This window comes from Tursiops truncatus, chromosome 9, assembly GCF_011762595.2.
Source record: "Tursiops truncatus isolate mTurTru1 chromosome 9, mTurTru1.mat.Y, whole genome shotgun sequence".
In the NCBI taxonomy this organism is placed as follows: domain Eukaryota; kingdom Metazoa; phylum Chordata; class Mammalia; order Artiodactyla; family Delphinidae; genus Tursiops; species Tursiops truncatus.
The window spans coordinates 60,173,243-60,192,150 of NC_047042.1; the positions used below are offsets into that span (position 1 = coordinate 60,173,243).

At 57.3% G+C, this 18,908-nt stretch overlaps 1 protein-coding gene across 7 annotated transcripts in view; it reads left to right on the forward strand.

Annotated features, from left to right (window-relative positions):
* The window catches only part of MINDY4 (MINDY lysine 48 deubiquitinase 4), a 113,929-nt gene that overhangs the window by 80,460 nt on the left and 14,561 nt on the right, over positions 1-18,908 (forward strand). For 6 of the 7 annotated variants that reach the window (XR_012334025.1, XR_012334026.1, XR_012334027.1 and 3 more), the window contains exons 14-15: positions 10,357-10,420; positions 13,453-13,614. Coding sequence is in view for 4 of the 7 variants with exons in the window: in XM_073809797.1 (XP_073665898.1) it covers positions 10,357-10,420; positions 13,453-13,614 (226 nt within the window). In the remaining 3 variants the exon portion in view is untranslated. Of the gene's footprint in view, positions 1-10,356; positions 10,421-13,452; positions 13,615-14,290; positions 17,056-18,908 lie in introns of those variants that run through there. The other variant, XM_033863129.2, reaches the window with a different exon arrangement.

Sequence of the window (18,908 nt, forward strand, 5' to 3'; positions counted from 1 at the left end):
CCCCGTGGCCTCTGGTGCGGCTGGGAGGAGGAGGGCAGGGGCTCTGCAGCCTCGTGCTGCTAGCCTGCCTGCTGCTCGCTGCTCCTGACCTTATTAACTGCATGTGTGTGCACTTTCTAATGGCATTTTCCTTCTAATCCTGCCATAATGATATGATTCATTCCTGGCCGGGCTCACGTGCACGGCGACCGTAAGCCGCCCTGCCTTCTCCCCAGGCCTGGGTTTGCTAATCCCTGGGCTGACGGGCGTGTGGGTGAGCCCCTTGAGCTCCCTGAGGGGAAGCTGAGCTCTCAGGAGGGCCAGGCCCTTTTGCAGTCCTCTTGGCCTCAGTTTCCCCATCTGTATGGGGGCTCCTTGGCTCTGAGGGTCAAGGTCTCTGTGCTCAGTGTCTCTGCTCTAGGTGCCACGGGGCTCGTCAGCCTGGGGGCCGGGCACCCTGTTCACATGCACACTCCTTAGGGAGCTGCTCTGGCAGCCCTGCCCATCTGAGGGGCCTCCGGGGCCCCACGTCCAGGCTGTGCTTCACGTTGTCCAGAGCTGGAGCACTGGGGCTGTTTCTGCCGCCTCCCCGCCCTGTCCAACCAAGCCACGCAGGGGTCAGTCCCTGCCTAGGTCGTGGCACCTGTGGGGCATCTGTGTCGGGGAGGCTACCTCGCTGGACCTGCACCGCTTCGTGCCCATGGGCCTGGGCACAGCACAGTGCTGCCGTGCCCCTCCCCCTCCACCAGTCACAGACACACACGCACACAGAGACACACAGATACACACAGACGGACACGGGCACAAAGAGACATACATAGACACAGAAACAGACATACACAGATATACACAGAGACACATGGATACACACACAGACACACACAACACTGTGGGTGTCCCCTCCTTCCCCGTGTCCCCAGAGAGAGTATATAAAGACAGTCTCTCCTGCTTAGGGCCCCCGAGGACCTTCCCTGGGTCCTGGAGGCCAGTGGTTCTGAAGCCTCCCAGGGCAGCTATGGGCAGCCTGGCCCCTGCCTCCCAGGAGGACCTGCACAGAGACCTTCTTTAGCGTTGGCCCCGGCAGTGCTTTGGTGGGAGTTGTCTTCCTCCTGTGGCCTCCCTTTCCCTTCTTCTAAGAAGACAGCATAGAGAACATTCTCATCGGCAGTAAGAAGGAAAGCAACCAGCATCTGGTAAGCTTCCTGTGTGCCAGAGCCTTTGCTGTAGCATTTTACCCGAGACGCATATCATCCCCGCGGCAACCCCGTTAGGGGTCACTAGTGCGATCCCCATCACCATCTCTGTCTTTCAGGTGAGGAAGCGAGGCTCTGAGAGGCGAGTGACTTGCCCCAAAGTCACACAGCTCAACCCAGGCAGCCTGGTCCCAGACGGGGTTCTCTGGGCTTGCTGTTTAAGGACCTGAACTTGGGAGTAAAACAGACTTGGTTTCAGGCCTGACTCCAAACTCCTTTGAGCTTGAGTTTCTTACTCTGTAAAATGAGGATGATAATTCCTGCCTCACAAGATTAAATGAAGAAATACATGTCGTGTGCTTGGCAGGGCTCTGGGCGGGTGGCAGGCCTCGGATGCTGGCCGCTGCTGGTCCCACCCTCTCCCAGCTGTTCTCAGGAGCCTCTTGTGCCCCGTGCTGTCCTGTCTTGCCCTCAGTCTTGGCTTGGTGCCTCCTGGTGGAGACATGGCCACAGGGATGTCCTGCAATGGGTGATGGGTCCTCCCTGGTGCCAGGAGACCGCTCTTAGGGGGAAGCCCCAGTTCCGCAAACACAGCTTAAAAACCACAGGACCAGGCGATCCCAAGGGCCTTCCTGCTCTGGGGTCCAGTTTTAGCTTTGCTGAACCCTTTGATACCATTTCAGGGTGATCCTGTGCTACTTTGGGCAGTTGAACACATGACCTGGTAGCCCAAAAAAGAGAGCAAGTCTCTCAAATCATATGCTGTCCGGCCAGGAGAAGTGGAGCTGGGGGAGGAGGGGCTGGGAAACGCAGCCGAACACGGTGTGAGTATGTGTGCGTTTGTGGCAGGCGTGTGTGGACGGGAGATGGGTGAGTCTGAGGGGCTGGGTGCGAGATGATGTGGGTTTTGGTGGTTGTGTCTGAGACTGTGCGAAGGGTGACTTGATTGTGTGTGTGCGTGAGCGTGAGTCTGACTGAGCGCATGGCCGTCCCTCCCTCCTAGCAAGGCTCTGAGACTCATGCCTGAGGCCCAGGGGCAGCTGTCACAACAGAGTCCTTGCCTCCTGTCCACGGGCTGTCCCCCAGCCCTGGGTGGAGCCAGGGTGAGGGCGCCATGGGCAGACACAAATGCAGCAGGGTGCAGCCTGGCCACTTCACCCTCAGAGGCTGAAAGAACAGTGGCGAAGCTGGCCTTCGAGTTTTGCTCGCCCCAGGCTGGGTGCAAAGGCTTGAGAAGGTTTCCTTATTTTCTGCTTGGTTGCAAGCCATCTATTTTCCTTCCTAAGATCTCGAATTGCTTACGGTAAATCTCATACAGGCTTTCATGTCCTCCTAGTTCCCCTGCTTTCCAAACCGCATGGCCCAGAACTTTCCCCAGCGCATTCTCACAAGCCCCAAGGATGCCCAAGTATCTGGGGTCAAGGCCAGCTCCGAGCCAGCCCTGCACAGCGCAGTGCAGGGGTGGGCCAGCCCCTCGGCACAGGGGAGGGCTCGGGTGCTGCCCCCCACCGCCACCCCGGGTGACTTAGGCCTGGGCGGTGAGAGGAGACAGCTCGTGAAGAAAACCTTTTCGTTCAGCAGACCTTTGGCATTCATTACAGTGGCGACTCTGGATGCCCAGGGGCAATCTTGAAAGTCCAAAATAGGCGGTACTTTGTCATTTGCCGAAGTGATTTTCGAGCAGCACGAGCCAGGTACTGGGGGCTTGGAGAAGCCTCCGCACCACGTGGCTCTGTGTTCTTTGTAACCTTCTCCAGCAGGGGAAAAACAACAACACAGTGAAACAGCCTTGAACTGAAAGCCAGCCGTGAGTGTCGGTCAGGCGAAGGCAAGTGACGGAAGCACAGTTCTTAGCCGGCATAAGCAGAAAACAATGCAATTAATTGATTCCTATCAAAAGCCCGGGGCTTTGGGAGTGGCTGGGTCCGGGAACGCAGACAGTCTTTGGGACTTGGTGTCCCCCATTCTGTCTCTTCTCTCTTCTTTCCTCTGTCTCTGTCGTGTTCTCCGGGGGGCCTCCCGCACGGCGGGCTCCAGGGACCCTTTTCTCGGGCTGCCGCTGTTCCTGCTGCCTCATGGTGGCCAGGCCCAGGCCGCAGCCATTGTGGGGCAGGTGAGACTCAGGGGCTCCCCCGGAAGGTGGTCAAAACCCCCAGGGACCTACCGCACTGGCTGGGGAAGGGCCGGGCTGCGTAGTCAGGAACTGGAGGTATGAGATGTATCAGGGAGCCGAGAGCAGGCCTGAACTCGGGGGTGAGTCAGATCTGGGCCTGACGGAGGCCCTGCAGGCCACTCTCAGGAGCGGAGAGAAGCAGTGACGAAGCTCCCAGCGCACCTCAGGGAGGCCGGGCGGGCCGGTGGATGGCAGCGTAAGGGTGCGAGCACGGGGCTGTTCAGGTTGAGAAGCCCGGGGTTTTGGTGGCCCTAGCTGTGCTGTGCTGGGGGCAGGAGAAGACAGGAGACTTGTCAGCGCTTGTCAGCGTTCTCCTCCACCCTCCTGTCGCACCCCCTAAACTCTCCCAGCCCAGGATAGGAGGTGAACACGGAACTACCCAGGCCGGGTACCCTGGCTCGATACGGACAACAGCTGCTTTGTAGCCCTGAATGGAGCCTGGCCTTTCTCCCCTGGGTCTTCCAGGTGGGACGCGGGAGACCGGGCAGGATGGTAAATGGCCCTCCCTCCCGACATGCCAGGCTCTTTGGACTATAGCCGGAAGACAGGAGGAGAGGAACTTTCTCAATGAACTCCAAGTCGCCTGTAACCTGGACTCGGATTCTGGTGGAGGCCGTGCTAGTGAGCGCTTTCAGCAGACGTGTCTGAGGAGGCCGTGGTGGTGGGTGGGAGGCAGACCCAAAGGGCTTGCTGGTACCTTTGTCATCGGAAGCAGCAGATGCTCCACCCAGACCCCACTTCCTTCGACTGACCTTCCTTCCTCACCCAGGTTCCTTTTCTGGGGGCCCCCAGCTCCTGTGCAGTGAGCGGAGCTCCATCCTATAGCTCTCCAGCTGGCTCCGCCAACCCGAGGAAGGCAGTTGCTGGAGGCCCAGCCTCATCTGGAGGCGGAGGAGAGAGGGAGGGGCCCTGGGCCCCTGCAGGTGCACAGCAAACGGGCCCCAAATGGTGTGAGCCTGCCCATACCCAGGCCTGTGGAACGGCCTCCAGAAGCTGGGTCCCAGGCTGTGTTTGAAGGCAGGCAGAAGCAAGTGTCCTGCCCGAGCAGCTGAGGCTGGCCTGGAACAGCCCACCCCAGGCTTTGGGGGCTGCCAGCAACCCAAGGGACAGGCCCATAGGCCCGGGACCATCATCCCGTTCTGCAGCCGTGGGGACCAAGGTTCTGAGAATTAAGGGCAGGTTGGCGCACAGCTGACACCATCAGCCGAGTCTCCTGTGCCTGCATCTCCCGTCCCGGGCTAGGGGAGGAACGACGGGCGCTGGTCAGCTGTGTCTGCCCACTTAGAGGGAGAATGGGAAACAGGACCCCAGGGAGTCCCAGACCAAACTGATGCTTGTCCAGCTCATTTCAGCCGGCATAGTCTGGTCCCAGGCTGCGGAGGTGGCAAGTCACGGCCCGTGAGTGCCAGTGGGGTGTGGCTGAGGGCAGCGGGTCTGCGCATAGACAGAGCTGGAGGGCTGGATGCAGAGAAGGGCGACCAAGCCCAGGCCACGCCGGGGTTAGTGGCAGAGCCGGGCGGGTCTCCTGATGCTCGGTGCATCTAGTGCCCCTATCCACTCACCCCAGAGCTGTATGTACCTCCTTGTTCCACGAAGGGCTTGCTCAGGTGCCCAGGTAGAGAGGACAGGCCTCAGGAGGTGGGAGAGGCCGTTAACCTTTTTTTTTTTTTAACATCTTTATTGGAGTATAATTGCTTTACAATGGTGTGTTAGTTTCTGCTCTATAACAGGTGAATCAGCTATACGTATACATACATCCCCATATCTCCTCCCTCTCGCGCATCCCTCCCACCCAAGCCACTAACCTTTTGAAAGAATCTTTTGTTCCAGGCCAGCCTCAGCCGTTTGGGTGGGAATCTTGCTTCTGCCTGCCTCCAAACAAGGCCTGGGACCCAGCTTCCGGAAGCCGTTCCGCAGGGCTGGGTTTGGGCGGGCTCACATCATTTAGGGCCCATTTGCTGTGCACCTGCAGGGTTAGGGCCCAGTTCTGGGCACCATGGGGCCAGACGGACACAACATAACCCAGGCCCTCCAAGTCCTTGCTACCTGGAGGGGCAAGGCTGGCACCCGAAAAGCAGGGGATGGGCGCTCTTAGGAAGGGGATGTCTGCAGGGAGATGGGGCACATCTCTCTGGGGCAAGGGAGGTGTCCCTTTGTGGAGGAGGTGACAGCAGGGCTCTGAGCGTCATGTGGGAAGGGTTGCGGCAGGCAGCAAGAACGTAGAGCAGGCGAAGGCTAGCAGAGGGGTTTTTGCAGGGAAGGGCTCCTCGAGGCGCGGTTGGAAGGAAGGTGCCGGCACGTGGAAGAGGACTGGGGGAGGTGAGGTGGAAGGCAGTGGGGGAAGGGCTTGGGCATCTCTGCTTCCTCTTCCTTCCTCCAGGCAGGTCCCTCTCTCTCCATCCACTCTCCTTGCCCTGCTTCCTGGGTCCCCTTCCTCTTTAGGGCCCGTGCCTGCAGAATGGAAATAATACCCGTGCCCTCTAACCTGTGGAGCTGTCTGCAGTTTGCAAGGCCTTTTTATGGCCTCAGCCCTTATTGCAACGACTCTTTGAGGTGGTTATTGTTGCCTCTATCAGGGGATGACACACCCAAGGCTCAGAGGTAGAAAGAAATTTGCCAAAGGTCACACAGCGCAGGTGGCAGAGGGGGCCTGACACCCAGGTATTCTGACTCATTGTCCGTTCCCTGTCGACGTTTCTGAGAAAACAGTCGATATCTGGCCACATCCAAATCCTTTTCAGATATTCATGGCCACAGTTCAATCGCTGGGAGTGGAGACTCCATTTATTCTGGGTTTTTGGCCGTGATACGAATAGTGGAGGTTGCAGGAATCATGACCTCTCAGTCATTGTTTTGTTGTTATTGTTGTTGTTGTTGCTGGTATCGCAGGAAAAAGGAAGTTACATTTATCAAATGTCAAATGCTTTATCTAGTTCATCTCATTCAGTTCTCACAGCAATCTGTAATAGAAGGAGGCGTCTTCATACCCATTTTACAGGTGGGGAAACAGGCTCAGAGAGGGGAGCAACCGGTAAGCGGCAGCAGCTGGATTTGAATCCCAGGCTCTCTGACGTCAGAGCCCACGTTCTCTTAGTTGTTCCACAGCTGTCCTTTCGCTGTTGATATTGTCCTCGAGAGTCAGTAGAAGTCCCATCGAACAATGGGTGATTGTTCCTGGAGGCTGCTGCAGGTGGCAGGGAGTGCAGTGGAAGGTGCAGTCTCTGGGGGAGGGTGTCCTGGGAGGGACAGGCAGGAGCTGACCCAGTGGAATGTGGTGGTGCCCCGGGCCTGGTGCCCTAGAGGTCAGGTGGAGGGGAGGTGGCTGGTTGGGTCCTCCCCGGTTAATTACCAGTTAGTTTAGGCATGATGTTTTAGATATCAGAGTCGTGGACCAGGCACACTTGTGCACGTCCTGGAAGGTCCCCGGAGACTCTGGTTTTATAAATGAAGACACAGGCTGAGAGCGAGGTGTTGACTTGCCCGAGGTCACTCGGCCAAGTCCAGGACTGAGCTGACCATTGACCCCTCCTCTTGTGGACACTGATTTTAGGTGAATTTTGGCTGTAGACCAGAGCCATATGTGTAGGCCACTTGGACATATTTTCCTTCTTATTCAGAAACTTCTGCACAAAATGCCCAGATTCATATGTTCAGTCGTGTGTTGGGGAAGCTTCAGAGGGAAGGGACAAGCTGTGTCCCAGCTGGGGAGGGTGGGGACCAGGACTGGGGCTTCAGGGCTCAGGGACCTGCCTAGAGCTGGCCGGCCAGGTTGGCTATCACGTGTTTCAGGCCACCCCAGACAGTGTGATGTTGGTGCCAGGGACACAGTCCCTGACTCTGTGTGACCACAAGTCCCTTCTCCTTTATGGGCCTCAGTTTCCCCATCAGTAGAACAGAGATGGCCGCTCTTGCCCGCTGACCGCACAAGACTTTAGGGAGGACAGTGTCGCTGAAAGCGTCGAGGCCGCAGACTCTGCAGAATCGAGGCTCGGGTGCTGTGAGCCGCTCAGGGGCAGAACCTCTGCCCCTCTGAGCCCTGTGCCAGAGGGCAGGCGGGACAGAGGCAGTGGAGTTCTAGGACCGGCTTCAGCCTGAATGTGGGCTGGCACCTGTCACTAGCCCTGGGCCAGCTGTGTCCTTTCTCTGGCCATCCATTCTCCCGTCTGCAAGATGCTGGGCCCCGGAGGCTCTGCCAGCCCTGACGTCCTCTTTGTTCCGTTTCTTGGTGCAGCGCAGTGTCTCTGGGACCTCCCGACGCGGGCAGAGCTGGGAGAAGCCGTCCTTGCTGGCATCCTGGGCAGAGCCCCTTCCTCTGTCAGTGGGTGGACTGGACACGCCCAGGGTCAGGGTCAGGCCGTCGCCCGAGACCATTGGTCCAGGTTCTGGCCCTTGGCTTCCAGAATGCTGAGGAGGCTGGCGGCAGGGCCGCCAGGGTCAAGCCCCTCCTCGTAAGTTTCCACGCCCTGGGCAAGTCCACTCAGGCTCCCCACACTCTGTGCCTCCTGCAATCTGAAATCCAGGCAAGGTCCCGTTCCCTCAAGTGTTCCCCAGTGCGGGCCAGTCTCAGGGGGCAGACTTCATCAGGCCCTGGCTCCCCCTCACCCAGCCTGGTGCCTGGGTCCTCGGGCTATGCAGACCTCTTCCGGGGCCCAGTGTTGTCCAGCTCCCAGGAGGACTGTGGAAGGAATAAGCTGCTCTTTAGACTGGAATGGTCAGTCCCAGGGGAGGGCCCATCACAGCTTGTAGCTCAGAAGCCCAGAAAGTAGGAACCTCAGAGCTCAGGCAGCCCCTCCGTGGATTCAGCCCCTGCTCCCAGGACACTGCCTGCCCTTGTGCAAGTCCCTCACGTTGCAGAAGGGGAGACTGAGCCCCAGCGAGGAGAGGTCTGTGGCCACACGGCAAGACAGGACTAGAACTCTGGTCTGGTGATGGCCCCACCGTGTGAATCGCCTCCTCTCTGGGGCAGAGCAGAAGCCGCTGTTTCTTTGCTCTAGGATTCCTCACACTCAGCTCTCCAGGGATTTCCCCTAGATCGAGGTCTGGGCATCTAGATTTGCCAAAGTTGTAAATCTCTTAAGCCATAAGCCGCTCCTTGGCGTCTCCCGAATGCCCTAGTATGAAATACAGATGTTCCTCCTTTTTAAGATCTGAGCCTACTTCTGAATTTCCCATCGTGTTTGCACCTAAGGATGCAATTACCATTTCCTCCTATTGTCCTTTCTGCCCGTCCCTCTGCTCTCAGCTGACGCAGGCGCTCAAACCCGCTGGGTGAACACGAGGCTGTGAGAAGATCAGACTGCTTCTGAAAGCCTCGGGGTGGCTTGGGGCCAGCGATCCTTATCAGTCCACCCAGGGCCCCTCGGAGGCTATTTTCTTCCCTTCAGAAGATGCCTGTATATTATGCCGCAGGGAGCGTTTCCATCAATTCTTCTGCCCAAGCCAGTGCCAGCCACACGCCGGCCTCGCCCATTTGTCCCCCGTCCCCCCAGCTGGCCCCTTCCCAGGCCCGCTGGGTCGTTTCTGGCAGGCCAGCCTCCAAGGCCCTTCCTGAGGACCCCCAGCCTCCGTGGGTCTCGGCTGGGCCCTGCACTGTCAACCCAGCCCGTCTTCTCGTGTGGACCACGAACCGTCCCTGTTCGGCCACAGTTAGTAAAATCCACAAGAGAGCGTTTCTGCCGTGGAGTCGTGGAGCTTGAGTTTCTAAGCTCGTTTGGGACCAGAGTGCATGTTTTAGGTTTGTGGACTTATGGCAGATTGAGATTGAAAGCATAAAAGTGAGGCCAGGTTTTTCTTCTCTTCCACTAAAAGGAAAAACAAACGTCGTGATTGCTTGCCTCTTCCTACCTCTGGGCCACCCCTGGGTGCTCTCTTTGGGGTGCAGATGTAGCCCGTGCTGGGTGGGCAGCAGTGGGGTGAGCCAGCTCCCTGGCCTCACATCACCCCCCTGGCGTTACCTCTCAGAGCTTCTTTCCATGTCTGTAAAATAAAGTAATTCCTGCTTCACTGGGTGGCTGGAGCCTTGAAATGCTGTCCTCTGAGTGCGGTGGGAGCTCCTTTCCTATTACCCGTCTGTCCCACGGCTCTGTTCAACAATAATGCTTGGTCTCCCGAGGGATTTCCTTTGGGGTAAAAGGAATAATAATGTCCTAATGGTGGGCTTTCTAGACGGTAGGATGGTTTTGAGATTTGGGGGCAGGGGGCTTGCCTCCTGGTGCTGGCCTCACATGTGACGGGGCCATTGCTGACCTGACACTGCACCGTTCTGCCCCCCAGTAGCATACAGCCCTAGAAATCTCTTTCTTTCAGTTTGGTGGGGTTTCTTTTGGCAAAGGGGCTTTTCACCTTGTGCCCTTAGGGGGACCCCATTCTGAAAGTGGAGCCACAGAGGTGATCTAGGGTCGGGGGGAACACAGGCCTCGGAGACTGGCAGCTAGATCCCCTGCCAGCTCCATCGCCCACGAGCTGAATGCCCTGGGCACGTCAGTTCTTCTCGGAGCCTTGGTTTTTCTCTCAGTGTTTAGGGAATAATAGTTGTACTCGGCCTGGTACAGGGTCTGTGCCCAGGTGGCGGCAGCTGTTGTTTCAGGACTCCAGGAGGCGTTAGAGGCCGTTCCTCCCATTTAACCGACTTGCAGACCGAGGACTGGAGGTGGCAGGGGATGGCCCAGTCCCCACTCTTAGTAAGCGACAGTAGGAGTGTGAATGCAGGACGTGGATTCCAAACCCAGCGCCCTTTCTGCTGTGGCATGCTTCCATCACGAACCTCTGGTGTCTGCCGAGGGTCTGCCATGGCCCTCTGCAGGCCAGAGTGGAGGCCACTGCCCAGAGCAGAGTGAGCTCCGGACTCCAGCCCCAGGGAGGGCACAGAGCACAGAGGCTCAGGTTCCCGCCAAATCCGGGATTTGGGGCCTCCGCCTGGAACCCGAGGGGAGGCCCTGGCCACCCTCGAGGTTTGCCCGGATCCTGAATCAGGCAGAGGTGTGCTAACAGCCCTTTTTTCTTGCTCTCCAGTGTCCGCCAGGACTTCGACGTCCCCACCAGCCACCTGATTGGAGCACACGGATACTGCACGCAGGTCAGGGCCGCAGTGGGGCGTGGGGTGGTCAGGCGCTTCTTTCCCTTCCTCTTGCCTTCTGTCTTTGCCCCTGCCAGCACTCCCCAAGCAGCTTTCGTGTTCCGCCTCTGCTGGGCTTCTTCCTCACGGAGACCTAGAGAGGGAACTCAGGTTAACTTCTGTTTCTGGAGTTTGCTGTACCCGATCTGTGTGCCCGGAGCTGCAGGAGGTTCAGGAGAGGCAGAGCCAGGTGCTGCCCAGCCCGGAGCCCCGGCATAGGCTGGGAGCCCCAGGCCCAGCTGCGGGGACGACGGCCATGGCGCCCTACGATTGTACAGCACGTGGTCTTTATGACCACCCACCCCTCTGCATCTTCACAAAGGGGCCCTCAAGTGGCTTCGTGGAGGGCAGGGGGTCCCTTAGCACAACTGCTTGTCATCGATCCTCCCAGTCACCCAGTGGCACAAGGAAAGGGATCTGTTTCAGATCCTATCAGCGAGTGTCGGGACTGGAGCCAGATGCTACACATGACTACGGTCTGAGCCCCTCTCTGCATGGCAAGGCCTCCTGAGCGGCCAGCGGGCCACAGTTAAATCTGACCCTCAGTGCATCTGGGGGCGTCGTGTGTAGCACAGACAGGCTGAGCGGAGCTTCTCTGGTTGCTGGGCCCAGCTGAGGACCCAGTTGTCCTAGGGGTCCTGGCTCACTTGTGCCAGTCCTGAAAACATACCTGGGCACCGTGCAAGGGCCCGCTTGGGGCCTGTGGTTTGTTCAAGGCACCCAAGGAGATGTGAGGTTGCCTGCTGCTTACCCCCCAGAGAAAGGTTTCAGGCTGAGCGATGGCCAGTGGTGGTCCAGCTCCTGCTCTGGGTGCCTGCGCTCCCCGTGGGAGCTTCCTGACGCGCTGTCGGAGAGCACTGTGACCCAGGGGTGGGCAGTTAAGCAGCGTACAGAGTGCAGAACACAGTCTGGGGCTGGATTCTGAGCTGTGTTGGCAGTTCCACTTGCGGCATGAGCTGGAGCGACTTTCTTCCCCTCCCCGAACCTCGGTCTCCTCATGTGTAGAATGAAGCATTTGGACTAGATCGGTGCTTCTTAAACTTTGATTGTGCACGCGAGTCCCGCAGAGTCTTGCTGAAGAGCAGGCTGAGGTTCCGTGGGCCCGGGCTAGGGCCTGAGGTTTTGGATTTCTAACGGGCTTCCAGGAAGGGTGATGCGGCTGGTCCATGGACTACACTTTGAGTAGTGAGGAACCAGATGACCGCTAAGCTTTGCCACTGTGTGATTTTGAGTCTAGGGGCAGGGAGCGTCCTGTCACTATTTCTCCCCCAATTTTGAGGAGGCTTCCTGCTCTGAGGAAGGTTTTGAGACACACCCCAGATGGGCAGCAGGACCTTTTCTCCCCCTTGAAAACCCGCTGGGAGCCCTTGAATGTGTCTGAAGAAGGCCATGCCTTTCTTAGGCGGCCGCTGGCCCTGAGGTGCAGTATCTCAGAGCAGACATTTCCTCCAAATTCTTTCTCGCTTCCTCTGCAAGAACACAATGAGGCCCCCTCGGTATCTCCCTCCAATGAGGGCCCCTCTGCGGCCATCAGAGGGGCCTCTTTTACTGCCTCTGGGGCAGGGATCCTGGGGTTGACGGAGGGGTTTATTAACCTGCGCATCACTCTCACAGTTCCGGGGAAAACACTTCTGTGAACTCTGCCCTCCAGAGTTTATGGTGGGCAAGGGCTGTTATGGCCATTCCCACGTACCATGGAGGAGATTCCTGCGGGCTGGCCTCACGCACGCGCCAGCCCTGGCAGAAGGAGTTAGAAGCTCCTGCCCCAGCGCTAAGGCTGGGCTCCCGTGTATCCTTCCGTAGCAGGGCAGCGCGTGCTTAGCGGTTGCCCTCCGTTTTGAATCTTTGGCTGGCCAGGTGGTACCCTGAGGGTAACAAGTGAGGGGAGAGGGAAGGGACACCAGAAAGGGAGCCGGAAAGTGAGGGTGGGAGTGCGGCGCTGTCACTAAGCAGCTGTGAGGCCTGGGCAAATCCCGTCCCAGCTGCGAGCCTGTTTCCGCATTCCTGACGGGAGGTTGGAGCCCTGGACGCTCTGCTTGAGGAAGGGCCCTTGCAGCCAACCCAGTGCCGGAGGCACTGGCTAAAGGAGATGGCCAGAGAGTCAGAGCCCCACAAGTCACCGTCTCCTGGTTCTGGGGTCGGCAGGCTTGCTGGCCTGTCGGGTGCGAGGCGTGAGGCGTGCAGCCATGCAGCCAACAGAGGCAGAGACAGAGCGGGAACCCAGGCTGGGGCCCGCCTGCCTTCTCCTCCCTGCCCCTGCTGTCCTCTCCTTTCCTTCCCCCGCCTTGGAGACCCCGCCCTCACTGGTGGAATCCCAATACGGCCTGGAGCTGAGTTACTGGTGTCACCCCATTGTCAGCTTCCTGGTGGTGATGATGCGCTCTGGTTATGTAAGATGTTACCGTTGGGGGAAGCTGAGTGAAGGGTGCACAGGAACTCTCTGTACTATTTTTGCAACTTCTTATGTCTCTAAAGTTATTTCAGAATCAAAAAGCTTATTAAAAAAGTATCCAAGACTTCAAGACCCACCCAAATGCCGCTTCTCCACGAAGCGGCTCCGACTGTCACGGGGTCCTGTGTCTGTGTGGGCCACGCGCGCTCTGTGCACTCATTGTTACAGCCGCAGTCACATCCTACACTGTGCTTCAGGCGTGCAGGCCCGCACCCGTCCCCCCTCTAGACCCGGACGCCCGAGGTGAGGAGCCACTCTTTCCCTCCAGCGGGACCCGCACCCCACCCCCAGCCGACGCACACACAGGGTCCTGGGCACAGTCGGCGCCCAGTGAATGCTTGTGGGATAAGGACTGATGAGTTCCCAGAGTCACGCTGATGAGCAGAGTTGGCAGCTTCCCTGAGGGCTGTGGGAACGCTGAAGCCACAGCCCCTCTGATTTCAGTCTCTTGCCCTCCCTGCTTTCTTCCTTCCTTTTCTGCCCTTTTTCTCTTGTTCCCCATCTCCCCTTGACAAGCCTTTCCCCTTTCTCTCATCAACAGGAACTTGTCAATCTGCTCCTGACCGGGAAAGCCGTGTCCAATGTTTTCAACGACGTGGTTGAGCTCGATTCCGGGAACGGGAACATCACACTCCTCAAAGGCATCGCCGCGCGCAGCGACATCGGCTTCCTGTCCCTCTTTGAACACTACAGCGTGTGCCAGGTACCGAGCCCTCGGGCCTCCAGAGACCCAAGAGCCTGGCTCCCTGGGACCAACAGGAGGGAGGGAGGAGAAGGAGAGTTGGCTCCAGTTCCCGGAGCTGGGTCCAGTCTCAGTCATGGAGCGTATGGGAAAACTACACACACACACAGCTTCACCGCCATCCAGCACAGGCACGAAGTTCACTCCCAGAGCCAGCTGTGACGCCATGAAAGGGACCTCTAGGGATTTACAGTGTGCTGTCGTGTGTGTGTGTGTGTGTGTGTGTGTGTGTGTGTGTGTGTGTGTGTGTGTGTGTGTGTGTGTGTGTGTGTGTGTGTGTGTGTGTGTTGGCCAGGGGGTCTTCTCCAGGGACAAGGGCCTGAGGTCTTGGGCCTCGTGTTAGTTTCCTAGGGCTGTCTCAACGAAGCACCACAAACTGGGTGGCTTAAACCCACAGAAACGTGTCGTTTCATAGTTCTGGAGCAGAAGTTCTCCTAACAGAAGTCCAAAATCAAGGTGTCGGCAGGGCGACACTCCTCCTGAAACCCGCAGGGAGAATAAGCCTTCCCTGTCCCTTCTAGCCTTTGACGTTTTCCAGCAATCCTTGGTGATCCTTGGCTTGTGGCTGCATGACTCCAGTCTCTGCCTCTGGTGTCACATGGCCACCTTCTCCCTCTGTGTCTCCTTTTCTCATAAGGACTTCAATCACGTGGATTGCGGACCCACCCTACCCCGCTAACCTCGCCTTGACTAATTACATCTGCAACAACGCTATTTCCAAATAAGACCACATTCTGAGGTCCTGGGGGCTAGAACTTCAACAGAGTTTTTGGGGGGACACAATTCAACCCATAATAGGCCTTACTCAGTCTGTTTGCAAGTGTATCGGTCCCTCTACGTTTTCTCTCACTGCAGCCAGGGTCTTAGAAAGGGCCGGACCCCCAGCTGAAGCTGGGCACGGGGTCGGGTGACAGTATCTCTGGGCAACATGGGCAGGGGACCACCGGGCCCTGTGTCCTTGTCCCAACCTGCTGCTGAACCTTCTCTGAGCCTCGGTTTTCATGTCTCCAGGGAAGACATTGTTCTGTGGTCGATTACATGACCTGAGGGGTAGCAGGAGGTTCTTCTCTGGTGACCGGCCCAGCAAAGATTCTTGGAGGGTCAGGATGAGGCCCCATTCATCTTACATCCCCAGAGCCAGGGATGCAGAGACTGACCCAAAGGGATACTCAGAGTATGCTAGGTGGATGGATATGCAGGGCGGTTCGGTTTCATCGTGCCCTTCCTGCGTGATCACACGTTCGGGTGGGCTGTCCCATTGAACGCCGTTGTTCAGGTGGCCCCGTGCCCAGATTCCGCCTCTGGGTGACACCCCACCCCCACGGACAGGAAGCAGCCCTGTGGGTTCCAAAGACTTGGGGAGAAAAGAGTGACAGTGACTCCTTCCCAGATGTGCTGGTGTCAGGAGGGAGCCCAGGAGTGTAGCCACGTGGCCCGTGAGGAGCACCAGGAGCCCTGAGCGTCAGATCCTGGGTGGGCTGTGAAGGCCTTCAGCCCGAAATTCCACGGGCTGCGAGGTGACCTTGCCCGGGCTCGCGGAATCCCCAGGTTTACCGTGAGCCCTGGTTTCCCTCTCGTGTGGAGGGCATTGGTCAAAATGTCAACTGTTTTCCTTCGGTCTGTTGAGGGTAATTGACGGGAACAGCAGTTGGGCGTCATCCTGTCCTTGGAACAAGATGCAGATTGCACAAATTCAGGTCCTACAATGATCCTTGGATCCACATAGACCCCCCCCCCCCACCCCGCTCTGCTATTGTTTGCTTCGTCGAAGACTGGGTGTTGTATCTCCCTGCAGCGAGGGATGGTTTGCTCCTCTGCCTTGGGACTGCAGCCTCGCTAAAGAAGGACCCCAGGGCCTCCTCTCCTACTCTCCAGAGCTCACTGAAGGCTGGGCCTCTGAAGGAGAAGGCAGAGGCTGGGCAGTTAGACAAAGCACTTTCCTTTCCCGTTAACTCCACCTGCTATCCCTTTGGTCACTGAGTTGCTTGGGGCTTTCGTGATTAGCCACGTCAGACAGAGAGGGAATCCAAGGAGGTTTAGCCTCCAGGCCCAGACCTGGACCCAGAGCCGGGGCCCCCTCTCAGCCTGGCCTGGTCTTCCACCTGGCAGTACAGACGTGGTCCCTGGGGAAGATCTGGTCTTTGGGGCCGCCTGGGCATGGCATCCACCGCGGGGCTGTTCTGATAAGGCTGCAGCCTTTCTTTCATGTAGACGGCAGAACCAGGCCCGCCTTCGCTCACAGCCCATCTCCAGGCTTCTCAGTGCGGCCTCTGGCTGGGAGCCAGGGTTCTGGGGCCCTCACGAGTATGTGTGTGGGAGGGTGATAGGTCCTGCCTATCAGCCAGCTTGTCAGGTGACCCACATTCCGGCTGTGCCCCGGGGGAAGCAGAGGCAACTCTGGGCCAAGAAATGCACCCCTGCCGTAAGTAAGCAGCCCCCGCCCCAGCATGGCTGTGTTCTACGGGACTCAGTCTGCCATCGGTGACCCACTGGGTTGGCCTCACCTTGCCCATCCGACTTCCCCCTCACTCCCTCCACCCCAGAGCGTAAAGTGAGGATGGGCTGCACTGCAGGCTGCAGTGGGGAGACCAGCCCCTCCTGGCTCGTGGTGGCAGTGGTGATGGGGGACGGAGAGGCCAGGGGAGGACAGCAAGGCACAGGAAGTTTAACTCCAGGGCTTCCCCATTCATTGCTGCCTTCAGGAAGGGACCTGGGCAAAGGCTGAGCTTGGCAGGGAGAGCTCTGTAAGCACCACCCTCCTCCTCCCATTTGTCCAGCTCTGCAAACAGCAGCATCTACCCAGTTGCTCAAACCAGGAGCGCATTCAATCCATCAAGAGGTCGTGGGGCTCCTTCCCGAAGCTGTTTCTCAAGTCTGTCCACTTTCACCCTTATCCGAGCCACCAGCATCGCTGTTCGGGACACTTGTGATGGCCCAGCTGGCCTCTGGCTCCTGTCCCCACCTCCTTCCAATCCTGTTCCTTCACTGAAGCCAGTGTGATCTTTAAAAGAGTAGAGCAGTCACATCGTTCCTTTGCTTAACAACCTTCTGTGCATTCCCAGTCCTCTGAGATTGTTATGGGCTGAATTGTGCCGTTTCCCCCCACTCCCCCGACCCAACATTCATTTACCAAAGTCCTAGCCCCCAGTACCTTGGAGTGTGACTGTATTTGGAGATAAGGCCATTCAAGAGGTAATTAAGGTAAAAGAAGGTCATATGGTTGGGCCCAAATCCAGCGGACTGGTATCCTTAGAAGAAGAGGTTAGGACACAGGCACACCCAGAGGGAAGACCACGTCTACAAGCCAAGGAGAGGGGCCTCAGAAGGAACCAACCCTGCCGACATCTTGATCTGGGACGTCCAGCCTCCAGAACTGTGAGGAAATAAATTTCTGTCATTTGAGCTGCCCGATCTGTGGAACTTTGTTACTCAGCTCTAGCAAACTAATACAGAGACTACAATCCAGACCTTCCCATGACCTTTAAGGCCCTGCATCCTGTCCCTGCTTTTCCCTCCCTTCACGTTTTGACTTCACTGTCACTTTGTCAGGGAAGGCTTTCCTGACCTCATCACTCTATCTCAATAGAGGTCTGCTCTTGTGGTCCCCTGCCCACCTTGTCATCCTCCATCATAGAATGTTAGTTCTTTCCTTCACAGGCCTCCTCCCGGTTTTACGCATCCCATTTCATTGCTTTTGAGATGCAAACGTGCCCCGCATTTGAACATTTCTGAGTTTTTCACGCAGTCGATGATGTGTCGGGCCTTAATTGCCAGCCTGCGTCCTTTCTTAGTGATACAAAAAAGAACAGTGGCTCTGATGGCATCTTAGATTCAGTGCAATGTGGTGCAAATGTGTCTGTGTGATTCTCTGTTTACTATCTCCTCCTCATTCAGCGGCTAACCCCATGAGGACAGGCTGTTCCAGGGTACTTCACCACCGACCCATCGTCTCACACGGTCCCTGGGACCAAAGTATAACTCATGTTGAATGGATGTCATCCTTGGAGATGACAGACTGCCGCTCTGCCAGCCATCAAATGTCGGTCCTTTTAAATTAGGGCTTCGGAGCTGGCAGTCCGTGGTTGGGTTGGGCGCATTCACACACCTCACTCCCGCAAAAGACGTAAAAGTACGAGCTGACCCTTGAGCAGCACGGGCGTTAATCTGTGTATAAGTCACAGTCAGTCCTCCGTATCCGCCGTTCTTCTGCATCCGATGATTCAACCAGCCATGGACCGCGTAGTACTGTAGTCGTTACTGTTGAAAACCATCCGTGTATAAGTGAACCCACACGGTTCAAACCCACGTTGTTCAAGGGTCACCTTAATCCCTGATTGTGCTGCACGTTCACCCACCAGGAGAGAGGCTGTGCTGGAGGAAGTGTGCCCACCCACCCTCCTTCCTCACCCCGGGCCTTCGGTCAGCTACCCCAGAGTCCAAAGGAAGTGAATTTCATCTTTGGAAAATGCCACCCAATGGGGAGGGGCTCCTGAATGAGAAAACTCATTTATAAACTCCCCGGGCAGCTTTTTTTGCCCTTAATCTTTTGACTGTTGCTTAAATGGCAAGCTGCCCTTTTGTCCCTCTGCTGGAAAATTCAGGGTGGCTGTTTCTGCAGACGCCTGTTCCTGGTGGGCTACATGGCTGTTTTTTCCTGCAGTGAATGGGCACTGGCTTCCCAGTCTTCAGGGCTCCCTGTTCGAGGTGATGCCCTCACCAGAAAAGCCTGGAATTTTAACCTGGAATGGAGGCCAAGTTTGTAGTGGGGTTTAGGCACGTCCAGCCACATCGTTTAAGACAACTAATTCCACCTCCCCGCCCCCCCCGTTTCCACCAAGGAGCGAGTCACACTTTAATGTTCACAGGGAGCTGGGGTGAGGGCCCAAGGGGCCAGGTGGAGGGGGCGGGTGGGGGACTTGGACAATGAGACAGTGAACACTTCGTGAAGTTCACCCTGCTACCCTCTGTAGGAGGTTCACGAGCAAGCATTTCCCCGGAGCACAGCCCCTTTGTCCGGGACACCCCAGCTCCAGGTGGGCTCTGAGAGGCCCGAGGAAGACTGGCCGGCCACTCGTCTGTGACGGGCCCCGGAGAAAGTATGCCCATCTCCCCACTGGAAAAATAATTCCCATTCTTTCCTTAATCCACAGGCTGTGGCTGTAAATACCTGAGCATGCAAACATCTCCTTGGGGCTGGTGGGGATTAGGCCGAATCAGCCTGGCCCACTGCACGTACAGAAATGAATAAACTAGGG